The sequence below is a fragment of the Eretmochelys imbricata genome, chromosome 6, assembly GCF_965152235.1.
Source record: "Eretmochelys imbricata isolate rEreImb1 chromosome 6, rEreImb1.hap1, whole genome shotgun sequence".
NCBI lineage: Eukaryota > Metazoa > Chordata > Testudines > Cheloniidae > Eretmochelys > Eretmochelys imbricata.
The window spans coordinates 70,894,396-70,916,744 of record NC_135577.1 but is presented as its reverse complement, the minus strand read 5'-3'; the positions used below and the strand labels follow the sequence as shown (position 1 = coordinate 70,916,744).

Sequence of the window (22,349 nt, the reverse complement as noted above, 5' to 3'; positions counted from 1 at the left end):
GAGTTTATCAGAAAGGGGGCCAGCTTTAAAAAAGTAACATTATATGGCGGGACTGGGCATAGCAGGAATACTAAAGACAAAAGAGATGCTTTGTGTTTGCTCACTTGCCTGCTGGTGAGACTTTAAAAAGCATTTAAAAATATATATACACCTCCATGGCACAAAGGGAGAAAGGGATACCAGGACAGGAGTCTCACAGGCGTAGAGCATAATGAAACATGCAGCAAACATGGGGGATGCAGCATGACACCCCTGGTCAGATTGAGGGAAGTACGGACTGAAGGCCCAGAGCCATGGACAGGGCAGCCTGTTTGCAGGAGGCTGCAGTTGTGTGGAGCGGGATAGGGGACCGGGGATCTGTTGGAAACGAATGCGAACAAAAGAGAGGCTAAGGAAGCAGTGAGGTGTGTGGTGGGGGAAGGGAGGAGGTAGAAGCGAGCCTAGGGGCCTCTCCTTGCAGACTCGCATGTCAGGTGAAAGGAGGCATCGGTGATGGGCGCTGGAATAGGTGTGGTGCAGCTGAATGAACGCGCTCGTGCCGCAGAACCATCAAGGCCACGGCAATGGGGAGAAGGCAGGGAGCAAACCCCGGGTTGGGCTGGTTTTTGCAGGGGGCGCAGGTTTGTGATCCCAGAGATATGCATGGGGATCGTTCAGTGGGGAGTGTTAATACCGCTTCAAACAGCAAATCCCTCGTGCACCGCCGCGAGCCCCGGGCCTCGGGGCAAGGAGGGAACGACTGCCACAGACAGGCTGGAGCTGTGCTGTGCTCGGACCAAGGCGGCCCAGACGACTCTCTGGTCACTCGCGGCTGGCGGGCCCCGTGCACAGAAAGACGCTGGCAGGACCTGGGATTTCTGGGCGTGGGGAAGATCCCCGCGCCCTGGACTCCCGGCAAACGGGAGCTGGGGCTTGTTTACCCAGGCGGCGACACATGCAGAAGATTGTTTTTAAAACCCAGGGAGTCTGCCCAAGAGAGACACCCCGACCCCTCCCGCTTGCCCGCCAGCGGCCCGAGGAGGAACGCGACGGTCCGGCTCAGGGAAGCCCAGGGTGGGCTTTGGAAAGGGCGCTCCGAAGTTGGCAGGAACTAGCGCCGCTGCAGACTCCGGGGCTGCCTGCACACGCTGAGGCGATGCACTGACAGGGAGCGCAGGCGGGGAGGCTGCACCCTCCGAAGGGAAAGGGGACCCCGGCTGCCTGCAAAGCAGCCTCCCCAGCTCCGAGAACGGCCTGTGTTGTCCTGGCTCAGGTGAACGATCCGCGGCTGCATTGGGTTGCCAGGCGGACGTCTCCCGCCGGTTGGTGGGAGAGGCACTTTCCCTAAATGCAGCTTCTGGCTTTGGCTGACAAAGTGACCATGCTTGCAACGCCACGGGACTGCGAGGGATTTACACTCCCTCCCTCCCTCCCTCCCCTCTTCATTCGGATTGTGGCGTGTGTGGGGAACGGCTCTGAATCGCGTAGATTCTGCAGGAGCAGGACCCTGCCTTGGCGATGGGGAGAAAGCTGCAGTCTCGGGGCTTTCTGACTGGTAAAACCCGACTGTCCTGCTGGGAGGAGGCGCTTGGAAACCCTGCGGCCCCCGGGTTTATTTGAGGTGAGGGGGGCTGGGAGACAGGAATGGCAAAGAATGTCTTCGGAAACAGAACCAGCTGCTGAAACAACTTCGAGCAGCCCAGAGGGAAGAACAACGGCACCCGCAGATGTTCGAGAGGAGGTGAGCAACCCAGGGCGTATCTGTGCTGGGGTGGGGGGGGATCACTGGTGTACCTGTGTGCAGTGTGTGGCTATATATGCGTGTGTCTGACAGCCCCAGCTGTGCGGATGGAGACACACGCATGCATTGTCTACAAACCCAGGAGAAAAGTGATCGGTAATGGGTCTTGGTTCCTGAACTCGGCGGGAAAACCCGGACTGCGGGCAGGGCTCGATCACTTGCGGGGTTTGGTGTTTCTGCGTCCGAACTGGATTAAACAAATGAAACGGCGAGAGGAAATGGGGGGGGGGGGATTTCAGTGCAAGAGAAACGGTCTCAGGGAGCGAATGTAAGGAGCTGTCGCTGCTGAAGTCTAGCCAGCTAGACGGGCGTTTGGGGACCTGTATGTGGTTTGTAATGCAAAGGAGAGAAAAAAATAAGTGATTGTAATGCAGCCTCACTGGGCTTCTTGCAACCTCTTTACTGAGGCAGTAACCAGTCAGCCGGTATCCATGGACCAGCCGGTGCAGGGCGATTTAATCCCACCCTACACAGTAGAGACTATCCCCCTCCATGCCCCTAGCAGGCTCCGGGAGCTCTCCACGGTGCTGGGGTTCTCCCCATGACAGCGTCGGATTTACCCTGCACCACACCCTGCAGGGTGAGAGCTGAGTAAGGGGCTGTGCTTTCCCCACCACCCGCCCCAAAAGTCAAGGCAGAATCACGCAGTGCTCCTTTGCGGAGCCAAGCACCGGGTCCCAAGAAGGGATGGGAGTCTCGCCCCGCTTCTCCTGTAAGGGAGTCACAAGAAGGGCTCTGCGGCTGTCTGGCTGACATTACAGTTTCTTTCTTAACCATTGGCTGCTGCAGATTTATAGACTGTCCTGAACAAATCAGTGTTTCCAGACAGAATCATGGAACTGTCTCCAGACCTTTCAGTGCCTCTTGCTGTGATCTCTCTGAGACATGGATACCCCGCAGAACAAGCACTGGTTAACTTTAATGCCTGCTGACCCTAATCACGAACATTTGCATTTTTAATGGGCCTCTACACAATTACAATAAATGGCACCTTTAGGCAAATACTAAAAATATGAGTGTGCTAAAAAATTCCTGAAGATCAAACAATATCAAAAGCCATACTCACACTACACTCTTACATGATTGTTGTTATAACATTACAGCGATGTAATATAATGTGCTGGGTATGTGGAATGCAAACCAGAAAGTTTCAAATGTAAACATTTAAGCCTTGTGTTTAAATATCTAACAATGTAGTACAGAACCAAATCCTGAAGTCCTTATTATGGCAAAACTAACTGAGTTCAATGGCAATTTTGCCTAAGTAAGGATTTCAGGATTTGGCCTCCAAAAACATACTCTCCCCCACCCCACCCCACCCCCCACATTTTTCAACTTCCAAGCAAAAATCCAATTGGCTGAGGCCCTCAAGTGACTTAAAATAGCTTTGTATTATTGTCCTCCAAGACCATCACCTCTAATCAACTTGTGTTGTCTATTTGAAGGTTGACATAAAACATATTGACCCATAACCCTTTGGCTGAGACAGAATCACATGACTCAATGATTGTAAATATAAGCACCAGAGCATCATCCTATGTTAGAATACATTTAGAGCAAAGAGATATTTAAGCTTTTTGTCACACTTAGTGCAGGATTTGGTGTTCACTTTTCTGCTCTTTTGCAGTTTCATAGGCTTGTTATCCCCATTATGAGACATAAATCATTGGACGGAGAGGAAGTTTTAAAGTAGTATGAAGTTATCAACAAATTTAAATACTATCCCCTCCCCAAAGGAAATGAATACGAGAGGCATAAACTATCAACCAAGGAACATTTCCACTTTTATTCAGGATAGCTCCTGCTATTACTGCTGGGGCTCTGTCACTGATTCAGAGTGCCAAATGATCTTGTAAGTTTAAATAGGGCAGCCTCAGCAAACCCTATATTAAGTTCAAGTATATTTAGAGTAAACCACCTACAACAAAAAAAACAACATTTTTTAAAGACTATAAAACTGACTTTTCAGCTTAGGTTGAAAAAGTTACTACAGAAAAACAATAATGTCCTCAGTCAGTGACTTAAAGTATTTTACCCCAAAGTCAGTCACTTTTCAACTTGTGAGGCATAGTTCACAACTGTAAACTTCAACTAGTATCATTCTACAATTGCTGATATCACTGGAACTCTCCAATGTAATTACAGCCTAATAGGAGATCAATAATTGGGTAGAGCTGGGAAGGAATTCTTGATTTAGCCAGTCTGTGCTCCTGAACCACAGAGGGTTTTCACTGTATTAATCCCATCACAAAAATGTCTAGACTCTTACTGGACATTTCTGAAGATGAGAGTACTTGGTCTCCACACTTATATCATGCTTAAATGATCCCCACTCTTAAATTTTTCCTCTGGTCCAATACAAACATTTCCATGCTTCATTTTACACTAACTCCTTGTCTCATTATTTTAGCCTTATGTAATGAGTCCTTTCCTCCCCATCTGCCTGCACACACAGTTTCTGTGTAATGTTCTTAGATCCCCCCCAGCCCCTTAAGTGTCTGGTATAACATGGGTGCTTATCTATTATTCACACAATTTGTGTGTTCCGGTTTCTTTATAAATCATGGAAGAAAATCTTAACAGTGACTAGAAAAGCTTTTAATTGAAAAGAGAAAACAAAACTGGTAAGTTCCCAAGCCAGTAATAGATGTTTGAAACAGCTGAGTCTAAACAAATACAATTTAAAACAGACCTTTTGAAGACCAATTTGTTTTCAGTTACCTACTATGACCCTAATCCTGCATTATTTAAGTCAGTGGATCTTCACCATTGACTTCAATGAGTGTAGAAACAAGCCCTTGGACTTAAGACCAATGTTCTGTGGTTCGCCCGCCCACTTCCTGGATCCCAATACGACTGACAATTAAAGCAAGACCTAGAGCTGGTGCTCTGCATTGTTTAGTAACGCCACCAGCTGTTGCACAAGAAACACAGACGCATTAACAAAGCTTTTGGTAGGGAAGGGAAGGAGAAATGATTTTCCAGGTATTTCAGAAGGTGTTTCCATATCTACATGGATTCTCCAGAAATATTTTCCCTCTTGTTTACCTTTTTTCTTGACTTCCTTTCCTGCTCTAACCCACCCTCCTCCATTGTTATGCTTTAACTGCTGGCTGGCCAAGTTTCCCAGACTGGAAATTACTGTGAGATCCAGACCCATACCCGGTGCAAATCAATGTATTTCCATTGATTTCAATGTGGCAATGCCAATTTACACCAGCTTAGGATTTGGCCTTAAATATCTTAATTTTAAAACCTTAATTGGAAGTTTTATTTTAGCCAATTAAACTTCATGAATAAAAAGTCATTTATAACCTTCCATAGCTAAATAATTGCCAAGGAATCAGCAACCAGGATACCAGCAGGTTACTGTCATTTTGAAATATTTGTCTCATCCATTCCTGTAGATTTAAATAGTGCTTATCCTTTGCTGCTTTTAACTTGTCCTTTGTATTAAAAAACTTTAATTGAGTGTGATACAATGTAATCAGTTAAGCTCTCCAGATGAAAGAGAAAACTACAAGAAGCCATGGGCAGACGTTACTGAAATCCGCAGACTCGAGGCTGTGTGACATGATCATAACATTACAGATAACAGACCTCTTAAGTCATCTCATCCATCTCCTGTTGCAAATGCAGGCACATGGAGAGCTTATTTCTTATAGCATCAAAGAGTGCAAATTATGGTCATGATGACACCATTTAGTATTGCAACTTTAAAAAATATTGCTTATTTGTGAGCTTCTGGCTCTCTCTAGAGCAGCCAGCATGTTATGTGACTCTTTTCTCTCACACACAAAAGGCCATACAATACAATGCATTTTCCATTTTGGGGTTTATTTTAATCACAGCTTCATGATTTTTCACCAGACCCCTCTCTCTGACATAAGTCTAGGCATCTCAAATGCACTTGTATTATTCATTTGCCCATTCTCTACCTGTCATATCATAGTCCCTTGTGTATCACTGTTTGCATGAAGTTCTGAATTCCTAATTTATGCCGTTCACTAAATTTTAGGTTGAATGCCCTAAATTTTCAGGCATGTTTAATGTTAATGTTAACAATCCCATTTCACAGCCTTGGAAATGCTAAGAACTGGATCAACTACCCTTGCCTTTCTTCATGACTTAGATTTAGGCCTAACATTCTCATGTTCTAAATTTTACCCTGTTCATGGACTGAATCATAATCAATGGAAGGTGACAAGAGGCCCAGGTAATTCATGGCATTTTCATCAAATCTTCATCTTCATCTGAGAAAGGTTTATGAGCCCTGTAAACAGGGAGTGCAGCCTCCCAACACTGTAGATCTCCAGAATATGCAGGGATGGGAACCTCCTTAGTCCCATAGAGGGACATTTCCTCCATGCTCCCCTCTTGTCCTCCTCCTTCCGAAGGAAGGAGCTGTGCTACATTCTCTTCTTTCTCTGCTCAATAGAAACAACGCTGAGGGAGGGGGGAAGACTCATGCTGCTCCCAATCAGGTATCATGAGAGTCAGTCGGTGACAATCTTGCAGAGAGCAGTTGGTGTCTTTCTCATCCTTGCCCTCTCCAAAATTCCATGAGGCACCATCCCCACAGAGTTCTGGCAGAGGAGCTTTTGGGGACTCCCAGATCAAGAGCCGGGGGTGATGAAGCCAGAGAAGCACCATTTCCTCCTTGGCCCCTTCTGAATCCCATTGGCAAGAACTACCAAAGCAACATCCAAGATACCAGCAGGGGCCTCACCAGAGCATGATACAGCAACAGCATCACCCTTTGTTTCATATTCTATCCCTTTGCTAATGTGTTCTAGTAACTGGTTCATTTTTTTTTATTCATATAAACACAGCTGCTATGTACTAGGCTGATGTTTCCACCTCTCCAACTCCCTTACCTGATTGCTTTGCCAGAAGACTGTCCCATTTTAGCACATAATCCTTAGACTGCTGCTTTGATCATATACTAATTCTACATTTTCTGACACTGAAGTGTATTTGCCTCCTGCTGGCCCAATCGCCTCATTCATCCAAATGCTTTTGAATCAGAACGGAAGAGGAAAGATCCCTTCCCCTCCCCACCTCTATTCCCCAACAAACATAATGCAAGGAATAAACTTGCTTTATTGATATGGATAACTTCACTGTAAATGCAGTTCAAAGTGACAACCATAGCAGCAATGCAGGAAAATGGAATACCCTTCTTTACAGTTAATGTAGTTCCAGGGAATAGCTGCACTGCATATCCTGTCAACGGCTAGTCCTAGCTTGCCATTGAGTCTTTTCACATCCTCACTCAGAGTTTCTGTTCTTTTCTTATGTCCTGTATTTTTGTCCTGCTTTGTTTTCTAATCATGTGTCTATGGTCTGTGTTCTGGGGTTGGCTCTGTACTCTGTCCTCCGCACCAAAAACTTATGATAGTGAAAAAAATAACCAAGAAACTGCACTTTTCTGTGTTTGAGCTTCAAATGGCAGCTATAACTCCAGCAGTACATGCATTTTAACAGTAGTGTCCTTCCATAGGACTCTAACAGTGTGTGCTTCCTCCTAGCAGTGGGTTTTTAGTACCTATGAAATTCCATCAGTTTGGATTTCCTTTCAATAATGCTCTGCTATGGATATCACTGAGAAGAAAAAACATGGGAAACCAGCTGATGGAACTACATGATCAAAATTGCACTAGCCCCTGAAAACCTCATTAATGTAATAAACAATATTCATTACTTCATCCGTCTGGTTTATTTAGGACTACAGTTCTTTGAATTGACTCTCAACATTCTTCCAAGCATTAAAATATAAATAAGTACAAAATAAGGGCTGGTCTACTCTGAAAAGTTACATCGGCAGAGCAACATCTCTCAGGAGTGTGAAAAATCCACACCCCAGAGTGGTATAGTGTAGCCAACCTAATCCCTGGTATAGACAGCGCTAGGTTGATGGAAGAATTAGGTACCACCCATCGGGGAGATGAATTACCTACAATGATGGAGAACCCCTCCTGTCACTGTAGTAATTGTCTACACTGAGCATTACAGTGCTGCAGCTGTATAGCTGTTGCATTTTAATTGTAGACATAGCCTAAGACTCAAAGAAACATTTAAGGTAGGTCCTTAAATACATTTGGTCAAATCTTCAGCTGGGGTAAATGGAGTACCTACATTGACTTCAATGGAACTAGGCCAGTTTAAACCAGCTGCAGATCGGGCTCATGAATTTAAATGGAATAGGACTGAATCAAATTGATTGTAACCACTGTGTGACAATGAATAGGAATAACTGTTACTTACTGGATACTCAGAGGAGCAGTAAATTCTCTTACTGGGCCATATCCAACAATGCAGCATCATAGAATCATAGAATCATAGAATATCAGGGTTGGAAGGGACCTCAGGAGGTCATCTAGTCTAACCCCCTGCTCAAAGCAGGACCAATCCCCAATTAAATCATCCCAGCCAGGGCTTTGTCAAGCCTGACCTTAAAAACTTCTAAGGAAGGAGATTCTACCACCTCCCTAGGTAACGCATTCCAGTGTTTCACCACCCTCCTAGTGAAAAAGTTTTTCCTAATATCCAACCTAAACCTCCCCCACTGCAACTTGAGACGATTACTCCTTGTCCTGTCCTCTTCTACCACTGAGAATAGTCCAGAACCATCCTCTCTGGAACCACCTCTCAGGTAGTTGAAAGCAGCTATCAAATCCCCCCTCATTCTTCTCTTCTGCAGACTAAACAATCCCAGTTCCCTCAGCCTCTCCTCATAAGTCATGTGTTCCAGACCCCTAATCATTTTTGTTGCCCTTCGCTGGACTCTCTCCAATTTATCCACATCCTTCTTGTAGTGTGGGGCCCAAAACTGGACACAGTACTCCAGATGAGGCCTCACCAATGTCGAATAGAGGGGGACAATCACATCCCTCGATCTGCTCGCTATGCCCCTACTTATACATCCCAAAATGCCGTTGGCCTTCTTGGCAACAAGGGCACACTGCTGACTCATATCCAGCTTCTCGTCCACTGTCACCCCTAGGTCCTTTTCCGCAGAACTGCTGCCTAGCCATTCGGTCCCTAGTCTGTAGCTGTGCATTGGGTTCTTCCGTCCTAAGTGCAGGACCCTGCACTTATCCTTATTGAACCTCATCAGATTTCTTTTGGCCCAATCCTCCAATTTGTCTAGGTCCCTCTGTATCCTATCCCTGCCCTCCAGCGTATCTACCTCTCCTCCCAGTTTAGTATCATCCGCAAATTTGCTGAGAGTGCAATCTACACCATCCTCCAGATCATTTATGAAGATATTGAACAAAACCAGCCCCAGGACCGACCCCTGGGGCACTTCACTTGACACCGGCTGCCAACTAGACATGGAGCCATTGATCACTACCCGTTGAGCCTGACAATCTAGCCAACTTTCTACCCACCTTATAGTGCATTCATCCAGCCCATACTTCTTTAACTTGCTGACAAGAATACTGTGGGAGACCGTGTCAAAAGCTTTGCTAAAGTCAAGAAACAATACATCCACTGCTTTCCCTTCATCCACATAACCAGTAATAACCAGTAACTCATCATAGAAGGCGATTAGATTAGTCAGGCATGACCTTCCCTTGGTGAATCCATGCTGACTGTTCCTGATCACTTCCCTCTCATGTAAGTGCTTCAGGATTGATTCTTTGAGGACCTGCTCCATTATTTTTCTGGGGACTGAGGTGAGGCTGACTGGTCTGTAGTTCCCAGGATCCTCCTTCTTCCCGTTTTTAAAGATTGGCACTACATTAGCCTTTTTCCAGTCATCCAGGACTTCCCCGGTTCGCCACGAGTTTTCAAAGATAATGGTCAATGGCTCTGCAATCACAGCCGCCAATTCCTTTAGCACTCTCGGATGCAACTCGTCCGGCCCCATGGACTTGTGCACGTCCAGCATGCCCTGCTAACCTCTCTTCTCCCACCACTTCAGATGGAGAAAACTCTCCATGCCTGGAACCCCAAGAATGTTCCTTGTTTTTCTCTTTACTTTCCCCTGCTTCATCAGGGGCCTCATACTATGGCTAACCTCTCGCTGGCAGAGAACAGTTGGACCAGTCTCCCTCTGATGCTCACAAAGGCTATTTCTCTAGCCAGTCGAAGCTTTTGCTAGAAAGTGGTGTAAGGTACATCTTTTTCCTGGGAGCAGAGCATGCTGCCTCTGCTGGGATCCCAGCCTTTGCTTACCTCAGTGCAAGGGACCCACGTTGGGTCCCCTGAATAAGAGGGTATCGATCATTTATTTATTTTAATCCTTCCAGCCTGTACAATTTGAGAATCGGTATCTGTGCCTGATATTGCTTTTCTTGCCATCTCCTTCTGCCTCTTTGCAAAAGATGGTAGCTAAGTTTTTTCATCTCATCAGGAGATGTTGCAAAAAATGGAGGCAAAAAGACTGAGAAGCTCTGAAGTAGCACCCAGTGAGTAGCACGAGTCTTTAGGTGAGTTTGTAGTACATTGTAGGACATTAACACTGACAAATGTTAGATGACAAACAGTAACCATTGAAAGGTTTGTTGAGTCATTACCACAACATGGTTGCAACGTCATAGCTAAGATTGTATTCATTTAAATAAGGAATTCAAGCACTTTGCTTTTGATGAACAAGCAAGTGCATCTGCCCCAAATTTTATGTACATAACCTCTGAGGAAAACTTGAAGTTTCTGAGGAGTTTCAAGAAAATCAGTTAATTAGTTTCCAAGTTGTAATAAATGAAAAATTGGTCCACAAAAGAGTATGCTGAGTCTTGTGGTTTTTTAGGCCCTTCTAGCTTAAAAATTACAACCTGTAGAAAGTAAATTTAAAAAATGTACATAGAGTTCAGTGAGGTCTCTGGGTTATGTAATTATTTTATTAATTTAAAAAGAAAAATGGGGATTTATATAAAAACTGTTAGTTTACATGGCCATGAGCCGAGTGAGCCCATAGTTTATGATGACCAGGACCTTCTATCAAGCACTAGCTGTTGGTTCATCTTGGACCAGGAGCTCTGTCACAGTGGTCATCCAATTCTGGAGTGGCACCACCAAGTCATCTGGGCACTATGTAATTGAGCTACTTTCAATCTGAATATCCCTGGGAAATTAATACACACTGTTGTGCGTCAGTCAAGGTTGTTCTGTACATAACATACCTAACATAAAACCACATAAGCATGGAAAAGAAAAGTGAAGGTACCTAATAGTAAACACCGTCTACTCCTCCTCCTCAACCCAGAGACACAACACCCCACCATTGGAACAATCACCATACACTACGGACAACACACATCACAACCTTCACTCCACCCCAGTAGGGATCCCAGCCCTCCATTCCCCAAACATGAGAGAGTGTGATGTTCCAGAAATGTGCAGAACGTAGTAAGGGGTGAGGGCTGGGAGAAGGCTGGTGATGAGTTTGGGGAAGGGAGTGCTGGAAGGCTGGCATCCCTGCCAGCAGAGTTAGGGTTGTGATGTGTTGTCTATGGTGTATGGTGGTGGTTCTGGTGGTGGATGGGTGTCTGGGAGAAGGAGTAGAGTGGATGTACTATTAGGTGCCTTAACTTTTTATTTCTTTGCTTTTGTGATTTTTGGATTAGGTATGTTATGTACAGAGTAACCTAACTCACACACAATGTTGTGGTTCTGGGTACTAATATAATACCTGCTGGCTCATTACAGGGCACTGTGTTAATCCCCAGTTCAACACCCAGCCCTCTGAGGGCTCCATAATCTCCAAAACACAGGAAAGGGAAGTGACATCTGAGTTCAGAGATGAGGGAGCAGAGGCTGCATGGGAGCTAGAGCAGTGGGCTGGAAGCAGAACATGGGAACTGGGACTGAAGGGCTGAGAACCAAGCTGGGAAGCAGCCAGTTGTGGGCAAAGGGACTAGTGGTATCTACAGCTGGTGGCCAGCCAGGAGGAGCCTGCAGACTGGGGCAGCTATGTGGAGTGGCCTGAATGAAACCATAGGTGCTGAACAAGGGGACTGGACTCTGGCTGGAGGATGTGCAGGCCAATGTGTGCTTGTCTCCAGGAAAGGGGAGGGCTGGAGTGATTATTCCTGGCATGAGAAGCCCCACTTTGACACGACTCGACTGCACCTAGGGGCTGCATTAGGACCTGTGGAGTACCATCTCTTTTGTGCTGTAACTTAAAGCAATGGTGCCTAGGTAATCTGCATCCTATTTCCAGCAGCTCTAGTAAAGAAATCCTCTGTTACCAAAGACATCAGTGTTTTCAGGGGTTAGAGCTGGAAAAGCCTAAGGCTTGGAGCACCTTCAGCACTTGCACTGACCATGTGGAACCCGCCACCAGCCACCTAGGAGCTGGTATACCCCCAACAAACCGGTGGAAGCTGTGGGATCCCACCAATAGCCCAAAATAGAGGAGAAGAAACCCTTCCAATTGACAAGAGGTTGAATGGCTGGCTGTCACGGAGTCACCAGGCGATGCTTTGGAATTACTCCATACGAAGCCAGTCAGGACTCTGGGGGAGCTTCCTCTCTCTGAGCAGACTGTCTCCAGGGCAAGAAGCTTACACAGCTTCGACCTTCCTGGGTCTGACCTCGGAGCATTCAGCATCCTCTTCTCACACCGTGCGCTTCCCACAGCGAGTCCTCACAGGCGGGGCTCCTGGGGAAGCCAGCGCGCCCTGCACCCCAGTTCCACAGTCAGACGTGACTCTCAGCCAGCCAGTAAAACACAAGGTTTATTAGACGACAGGAACACGGTCTAAAACAGAGCTTGTAGGTACAGGAAACAGGACCCCTCAGTCAGGTCCATCTTGGGGGCCAGGGAGTTCAGAGCCCCATCTGGGCCTCCCTCCATTTCCCCAGCCAGCTCCAAACTGAAACTCTCCCACCCCTCCTCTGGCCTTTGTCTCTTTCCCGGGCCAGGAGGCCACCTGATCTCTTTGTTCTCCAACACCTTCAGTTGGCACCTTTGCAGAGGAGGGGCCCAGGCCATCAGTTGCCAGGAGACAGGGTGTCAGCCATTCTCTGTGCAGACACCATCACACTGGCCCTCTAGGGCTCTGCAACAATCACACACCCTTATCCCACCACCTAGATACTTAAGAAATGCCTAGGGGAAACTGAGGCACACACACAGTATTCAGAGAAAACATTAAGAACATTCCTACTTCGTCCCACTGGCCAGAAGTGCAAGTACCAGGTGCAAGAAACAAACCTCTGGAGGACTGTTCTTTGGATGGAAATGAGACAGCAGGGTAAGAGTAGGTGTGTCCGAGGAGGGGGAGAATGACACCCTACCTCCATGCTCAAGATATACAATAGAGTGGACCCTACTACCCTACTGGGATTTCAACACCAAAGAAAGATGGTTTATAACAGTCTGCTGGCCCCACCGTGAGGTCCTGTGGCTTTGGGGGTGTGGGTTGGAATCCCATAGCTACCACAAGTTTGTAACTGACCCATTGCAGGATATGACTGCTCCCAAGCTGCCTGGCCTTCTCTTCATAGCCAGCTCCCAGGCTGCTGCTTTGCGTTTTCAGGGTGTCTTTAATAAGGTGATTTTAAATCGCTTCACAAACATGAATTCTCAATGTCCCTTTGAGGCAGGTGTGTGTTTTCTATTTTATGGATGGGTACACTCAGTCACAGCAAGATTAACTGAGGACAGAATGAGTCAGCAGCAACAAAACCCAAGACTCCTGGCTCCTGGCCCACTGGACGCACTGGATAAAATTAAACTGATATGTGAGTATGCCTCAGCTGAAGTCCTCTAAGTGCTATGCTTTCAGAATCTTTGGCAGAACTTGTCTGTGTGACCTTCCTTTGGGAGGCAATATTTACCTTCAATTCTCTTTTCTCCCAGAGAAGTGTTCACTGCACAGATTCTAGCTGGTATTAACAGGGGCACTGTTATAATTACCACACTGCCAGGGTCCTTGCTACATTTGACAAGGTGTGGATGCAAGGAAACATACTCCTTAAACCCAACTTTTCTGTGGCAGCATTGCTGATGCTGTAACAATGGCTGGACACTACTGTGAGGATCACCCACTGCTAGCACTGTGAGGAAGCTACCACAGCTGATGCCTGACCCTTGTAGACACTTCAGTGATAGAAGTTCCTTTACAGTAGCTTTAGCTGCCACAAACAGGTTATTACTGTGAGGAAGCGGTTCATGGATTCACAAGGCAGGTGCGTGTGGAGTCTAACCAGAGAGTCATCACATAGGATAAAAATTGAAAACTTTCTAGTTAAAAAGTAGAAAGGAGGAAATAACTGCAGAGGTGTGAATAAAAACTATATGAAAACAGAACAATTATTCTTAAAGGGCCTGAGCCAAAGCTCACTGAAGGCAATGCACATACTAACATTGACTTCAGTGGGGTGTGGCTCAGTCCCACAGAATACTTCTTTTGAGGATTTCACAGAACTTTATATTCACAGATTAAGTCCTACAGGATCCCTATGACGTGGAAAGGGATTATGATGATGATCATTATTTATTTATTCTAAGTGTCTAGGTAAATTGATGCACCAGAGGTCAAATGACTGGTCTAAGGATAGTGAATTGATGGTAAGGTCAGGCACAGAGCCTTGCAGTTGTATTTTCCACACCCCGTAAAACCCACTAGCCAGTTTCACTTCCTTTGAAAGCTATAATGACGGTCTTGGACAGCTATGTAGGACACTGACAGGCGAAGAGACCATGCATCCCAGTTTTATTGGTACAGTCCTCATTTTTCAAATAACATCCTGGTGTCTCAGGAATTTCTTTCAGGACATCTTACATTTCCTTTTTCTTTTCTTTTCTTTTCTTTTCTTTTCTTTTCTTTTCTTTTCTTTTCTTATTTCATCAATCGAACCTTTTTTAATGCAAAATCTTTGTTCAGGACACACTGCTATAGGAAGTAAAACTTGCTCTGTGCTTACCAGAGATAACAAACAGTCCCGTGGAATGAGAGTTCAGTCTGCTGAGCAGAATTTGGACTGAAAACTTTAATGCGTGCAGTCACTATCAGCATCTACTCTGAGTAAACGAGTAGCTCTAACACTTGTTCAGCACTGGATGACGAAGTCATTCAGAACACAGAATTACTGGGAAGAGTCCTCCTCTGCTGGAAATATACACGTTGTGTTGCTGCTGAGTCAGAATGCAGCAGCAGCAGCACACGTTTTAAAAGGTGGCACTTCTCTGGGCATTAATGTTTTGTGACCATGTAAAATGTTGCCACAAAAGTGGGCCTTTTATAAAATTCTGAAAATCAAGGTCACCTTATTGATCAGGATCCTTTGCTTAGAGAGCGACCTAATTTTTTGGCCCTCACCACTGTAGAATCTGAATGCCTTAAACTCATTAATGGATTTTGGACCAAATTTTTCTCTTCATGCCATTGGTGTTGAAGTAGGGGGCATTCCCACCCGACCTGTTCTTAGTATATTACAGACACTGGCTAAGATCCAAATTTACTTCTCTCCTGGGGTTTTCTTTCCTTCTGACTTGAAGAATAAACAAGCATCGCGCAAGAGTTTGCCCATGAACTTGACTGCTTTCAGGGTTGGAGGCTCCTTCTGTCCCTGCCTCTGGTTCCCTCGTCTTCAGAGGGAGGCTCAAATGTTTTTATAAACTAGGTTGAAGCCAATAGGACCCATCTGGGACGGTGGCCAGTGTGAGTCAGTAGAGCAGCTTTATGTGTTTATGCAAGGTCCTAGAGCTCGCCACTCAGACCAATCAGCAGAAGAGCTCTGCCTCTCTCTTCTGGGTACTATAACCTGCCATCCTGATACAGGCAATTACTAAGGAGAGAATTTGCCCCCCTCCATTTTGCATGGCCTTCTCTCTCTAAACAATCAGTCTGATAACTTGATTTAATGAGAGGAAAACAGAAGCTGCAGAGATTTAAAGCCAAAAGAGATTCAGGTGCACAAGAAGCAGATGGGAGTGATAAGGACTAAATCTTCTGCAGAAATAAATACCTCTAGGTTTGTGACACTACAAAGGCACGGATTGTGTGAAAATTCTTTTTTTTAGACCATAGGAAAGAACATTTCTGAGCAGCACTTGACACCACAGCTTTTAAAAGGAGAGTTATTGAACAAAAGATTTCACTTTGATTGGAATTCCATCCCAGAAGAGCAAACAGTGCATTTGTAACATATACCCAATAACAAACAGGTGCTGTGGGGAAATCCTCCTGGATGCTACATGACTCTTTCCATTAAATTATCCCCTTATATTTTCCTCTCTATACACTTTGGCAGCCATGCTTTCAGCACTTCCTGTTGGCCAAAGGCCATGACATATGGGTCCACATCTTGAAATTTAGGGGTGGTCAGCTTCCTAATTCAGGGATGTTGGCAGCTAGAATTTTGGTTCAGGACCTTCTCTCGTTATATGGATGTCAAATTAAACCTGATATAGGGGTTCAGCTGGAACTAGATTGAAAAAGGAGCATGTGCATTGATTTTGAATGGTTCCCAGTCAGTTAACTTTCTTCTCTAGACATCCCCACCTCCACAGCGTTAGACAATGGTTATGCTAACTCCCAAACGGTCAGAAGAAAAGTGGGTTGTAATGCGATTCTCCCTGGCAGCTTCACAGGGAGTTTTCTGTCTCTCTTTTCCAATACCCAACTGAAGCAAGCTGAGAATATTTCTCTAAAGTGTGGGACACTTTGGAATACTGCAGCACCTTGCTGCATGTACAGTGCCACTGTGCTGGACAATAGCATTTTATTAACACCCTAGTCAACCAACAGGTAGCTTTGCACAACGTTTCTCTTCTTAGGTGATGCATTTCCACAGCCCTCTCTAGATCAAGGTGAAAAGATTCACAGAATTATAGCAAAAATCCATCTCCACCCAGGCATGGCACCATCCTGATGTAGAGCGTAATGTTTGGTAATCCAGTGTTCTTTCCTCATTTCACTGCCCTCATTCTCTGGGCCACATTCATCCCAGGTGTACACCACTAAAGTCAGTAGAATTACACCTGGGATTAATTTGGCCCATCATATTTTTCTTTATTTGCTTGTTCCCTGTCTAGCTATGTTTCTTCTTCTCTGATTTCCTTCATCTGTGTTCTCAATCTTTTACTTATTTGCCCCTTATCCGGTATATAAAAATAAAGGCTCACCCATGTAAACAAATAACATTGAATCATTGCCCACGTGAGTAATCCTTAGCCTTGCTGAGTTACTGAGTTGTTTTATCATTGAATGGCGTCATAAAGGCACTGTAGAGTGATGTCCTGACTTTGCATTAGGCTCGGAAGGGGAGGTGGCCACACAATCCATATTGCTGCTACGCCGTGATGTAAACATCACAGTGGAATGCAGAGACATCCCAGCATGACAGATTGTTATGAGGCTCTCTGACTCCATTTGCTACAATCCCTCCCCACCGCTCAAGTCTGCTAAGATGGAATTTGGAGGAAAGAGTTTCTTTTTTCTCTTTCTCTCAAAGCTCTTATCCAGCGAATTCCACAGGAACCATATGTGGTACCTGGAAGGGCCACATGCAACATTACAGCTACACATTGAGGATTACTGGGTATATCATGCTTTAGTGGTGTAATCTTCATTGCCATCCAATTAATTCTTACCTGGGACCCATCTCTGTGCTATATTCCAGTCTTTTCCTGTGTAGGTTAGTTGCTCTCTCTCTCCCCTGTCTGTCTTCGCTATTTCCCCGCCTTTGTTCCATTTACATTCTACCCACGTCTGGGTTATCCTTTCTCCCTCCTCTCGCTGACTTCCCTCTCTCTCCTTTCTTCTCCAATTCCCTGTCATTTTTGCTATTTCCATTCAGGCCACGTCTGGGTTACCCTCTGTTTTTTCCCTCAATCTTTCATTTTAGACATGATAGCAGTTTGCTTCAGCAAAATTACAGCTCTTGAGGTCAGCCATCAAGGGCAAGCATGGTTTTTAAAAGGAACAGAGGTCTATTTTAGAAATGCTTTTGCAATGATTTTTTTTATTAATTGTGAATTTTAATGCTTTTGAAAGTGGGGAACCAGCAGATCTGGTTTGGAGTCAGGTACAGCACAGTCAGCACTGGGCCCTAAACTATCCACAAAAGAAATGCAATGGATCATTGTATTTACCTGCAACACATTTTCTGCAAATAGATCCACTGCAAGAGTTTTCAAGATTTAAGATGTGGAAAATCTGAATGGGTAGTAACAAGGCATTTTTTAACTAGAGAGAGAAAAAGAAATAAACATAGGTCACCATTTCACGTTAGGGTAACATATTTAATGATCTATAACTCAAAAACAGTTTGTTCAGTTTCCTTTGAATTTTGCAGAAAATGTTTCCCCAGCCTTCAGAGTAAGTATGGTAATTTCAGGTCAAATTTATTTTGCCAGCCAGAGTTACAACTGGACTAAATATAAGGCTTATAACGGAAGCTGCTTGCAACCTTAGCTATCCTCTCTCTATCAGCTGCACTTAGCTAGAAAAAGATATACAGAGAGGGATTGCTTCATGCATTACCAAAATGCAATTACTTCTGGAGTAGAACACTACTACTGTCTAACAGCATTCAGCAACATTAAATAACAGTTTGGAACAGAAAGTAAATAATAAATTGTTAATTAAACATAGGTTCCGTCTTTATGAATTGCTGGGGGTGCTCGACCCCCGCTCCTCCCCAGGCTCTGCCCCCACTCCACTCCTTCCCCCCAGCCCCACCTCTTCCCACCCTCGCCCTGCCTCTTCCTGCCCCTGCTCCATCTGGTTCAGTCCCCACCCCTGAGTACACCCCCCTTCGCTCCTCCCTGCCCCCCCCAACAGCGTCTCCTACTTGTTGCTAAATAGCTGATCCACAATGGGTGGGAGGCCCTGGGAGGGAGGAGCTGATCAGAGGGCCTGCTGGCAGGTGGGAGGCACTGGGGGGTGGGGGGGAGGTGCTGATCCACAGGGCTGTTGGTGGGCGCTTAGCACCCACTGTTTTTTTTCCATGGGTGCTCCAGCCCCGGAGCACCCACAGAGTCAGCACTATGCAATTAAAGTTACAAGGAGGATTTACGTAAAACTGTTACTATGCTGAAATGAATACTGTCATTACACCAAAGTGTTGGTGCTGAAACTGACATGGGCTCTTTAATGACTACATGGGGGCTCATGGTTTTGGTTTTACAACCTAGACGTTTAGTTTTATGAAGGCATAAACTTCTATAAGAATTGGTGCTAGGCCCAACACTATTCAACATTCTCATCAATGTTATGGCAGTAAATGTAAAATCACTGCTGATAAAATTTGTGGATGTCACAAAGATTGGCAGAGTGGTAAATAATGAGGGTAGGGCAGTCATGAAAAGTGATCTGGATTGCTTGGTTAGCTGGGCCCAAACACATAAGAGGTGTTTTAATACAGCCAAATGCAATGTCATACATTTAGGAACAATGAGTGAAGGCCATATCTACAGAGTGGGGGACTGTATCCTGGAAATTGGTGATTCTGAAAAAGTCTAGTGTCCTCGTTTTAAGAATGATGTTGAGGTATTGGAGAGGGGGCAGAAAAGACCCACAAGAATGATTCAAGAGCTGGAGAAAATGCCTTACCGTGAGAGACTTAAAGACCTCCATCTGGGTAGCTTGTCAAAAAGAAGATGGAAAAGGCATTTGATTACCATGGATATGAACCTTCATCGAGACACAATACTAAAGGGCTCTTTAATCTAGAGGAAAAAGGTGTAACAAGAACCAATGGCTGGAAGATGAAGCCAGACACATTCCAGTTAGAAATTATGCACAATTATTAACAGTGAGAGTGATTAACTGTTGGAACAAATTACGAAGAAGAGGTGGATTTGCCATCACTTGATGTCTTTGAATCAAGACTGGATGCCTTTTTGGAAGTTATGCTTTAGTCAAACACAATTGGGCTCAGTACAGAGGTAACTGGTTGAAATGTAATGGCCTGTGATATATAGGAGGTTAGTCTAGGTGATCTAATGATACCTTCTGGCCTTAAACTCTATGAATCTGCATTTAGTTTTAATGGAAGCTGAAGCTCCCTGGTCCAGAATATCCTTACAAAGCCAGGAATATTCATAAATATTTTAGATGCCTCAGAATATCCTTAAATATCCAAGAATAACTGAGACTATCCTTGATTGTTATTTACATGACAAAAATCCCAGCTCATTGTTAGCTGGGACCTGTCATGTGGTCATTTGGTCAACATTTTCACATGAGCCAGCATATTCAGTTGTCTGCTAATTTTGGATGACCAACTTGACACACAGTGGACCTTCTTTTCAGAGGTGATGCGTGGTCCTACCTCCAAAGTGAAGTCAATGGCAGCTGTGGATCCTCAGCACCTCTGAAAATCAGGCCCAGAATGTTTCTAGTTGGGCACCCAAAAAGTGAGGCTCTCATAGTCAGTGAAAGCTTTTGAAAATATTGTCCTACATTTTTACTTTTTTCGTCAGAAGTCAGTGATTCTGACCACTCAACTAGCATATGAAAATGAGTGCATGCTTTTGGGCTATCACGCAGCTCCATTAAAACTCTTTACCTCTCACAAGACTCTCAGGAAGCAGAGTGACAAAGACATTTCCTGACTGGAATAAATATTTTTCCTGAACCTCTAACTTCTATCTCATCTTTGGACTGTAATTTTTAAAGAGACAACAGCAATACTTTTGGAATCCATGGCCATGCTAGAGACATTTCTGCTGAAGACATTCAGAATGAGTGTAACAATGCACATCTTAACGGGCTCCTAACTACTTGCTCAAGGGCAGTAGATATCAGGAAAAGAATCCAGGCGCCCTGGTACCCAGTTCCTTGCTCTAGCCAACAGAGTACAATCCATCCCTGATAGGCAAGTGGAAAAATATGCCAGCTTGTCTATTCAGACTCTCCTCTTCCTTCACCCAGCATTGGTATCTAGGAGTAAAAGCCAAAGTCTGACCCCAAGCTTGTTACAACACAAAATATTGTTTAAAAGGGGGTGGGGCTGGGGGCAGGTACTGAGTTACTGCTGAAGAAGCAAAAGGACTAACATGCTGTAGCTGCAGTTCAGCAAGGAACATGAAACACTGGGCGTGCCTGGGAAACCAAAACCATTCCATAGCTGCTCTTTATTTTGGGCACCTGCCACCCCACAGTGTCTTTGAAGGCAACTGCCCAGGAAGTCGGGGCTTTGATACTTCATGATTTACAAATGAAACTGCACACAGGATTCTCTACGTGTGTCCTGAAGGGGAAAATTAACCTAATTGTAGACTTACACACCTGCCCCACCTCTGGTAATCTCTTCAAGTGCCAACCTAGAAACACCTGTTTGGTACATGTACCAGAAATTCCAGTTCTTAATCTGCAGGTTGTGACTTTCCAGACTATTTTCTAATGACCACAGGAACAAATTAAATAACATCTATCACATAAAGCAATGGTCCAAAGGCTTCACACCAACAGATAGTAAACAAGTCATGACAGCATATGAAACTCATAGACTGTAGTTTAATATATAATGAATTTGTATGAAAGAGGGGTGTGTTTCTTCATTAGATTTTGAGAGTGGGCGATACTTTACTACTATTATTGTTGTTTTTATTCTTTATTATATCTGACATCTTTCATACAAACTGAGCCAAAATGCTCATATGCCAATAGAATTACAACATTAAATAATTATAATGCCAAAGGAAGGGAGAAATGAAGGTGTATAGGCAAGGGGAAATATATTTGGGATTTGAGATAAAATGAACAGCGGAGGAGATAGATATAAGGCAGCTGCAGAGAGAATTGGTGCAGGGGCAAAAAGAAGAAATAAGACAGTGAACAAAGGGAGAGAAATAATGACAAGGTTTCCTGAGCAGTTCCATGGAGGGTTTTGAACCCAAAGACCATTTTGAACTGGATTCTGAAGTGAATGAGGAGTCAGGGGAGCGATATTTGAGGATGGGAGTGATATAGTTGCACTTCTTTGTGCCTGTGAGATTGCGGGGGGGGGGGGCGGGGGGGGCAGCAGCATTCTGTACCTGCTGGTGTGTGGAGAGTGGACCCTAGAGAACAGAATTGTAGATAATCAAGGAAAGAGATGGAGGCATGATTGGGGATTACAGCTGAGCTGCAGTGGAGGCATTGGCATGTAAGGGCAATGGTACAGAGACAGTGACAGGCTGTAGGGATGGGCAAAATGAGTTTGCAAAACAGCATGAATATCTGCCATTTTTTGGTGATTCTGGTATTTCCAGTGTCACTGGGAACACATGAGGCTGTCAGGTATCACAGCCAGCTTTAAACAATCCTTGTCCACCCTTGCATTGTGCTCAGGCCCAGCCTGGGGATTTGGAGAGGTGTTGGACCTACTGAGGAGAGCTGAGATTTGCAAAGCTGTGCAGGGGATTTAGCTACACATCTTCCATTGCAATAGATGGCTGGAGCCCCTGCACTGTTTTGCAAATCTCCTCCAGAATTCACATGTAACTGGCTCTTTTTACACAAAAAGTGCCTCTGTGTGCAGGTGAGTGTGGATCTGAAATTCCATCATGGCCTTCTGCTGTAGAAGGAAAGCCCAGGTGCTGCTTCAATCCAAGCCTAGAGACTGGTTTATAGAAGTTTACAGTCCCCTCGCAAAGAAGAGGGCTAGAAACTTACTTTAA

General features: G+C 44.9%; 1 protein-coding gene across 1 annotated transcript in view; it reads left to right on the top strand.

Annotated features, from left to right (window-relative positions):
- The first annotated feature begins 1,633 nt into the window (after positions 1-1,633).
- Positions 1,634-22,349, top strand: part of LOC144266803 (transmembrane protein 151B-like) — a 36,603-nt gene continuing 15,887 nt past the window's right edge. Inside the window, exon 1 of the mRNA XM_077820326.1 lies at positions 1,634-1,720. Coding sequence (XP_077676452.1) covers positions 1,634-1,720 — 87 coding nt within the window. The remainder of the gene's footprint in view (positions 1,721-22,349) is intronic.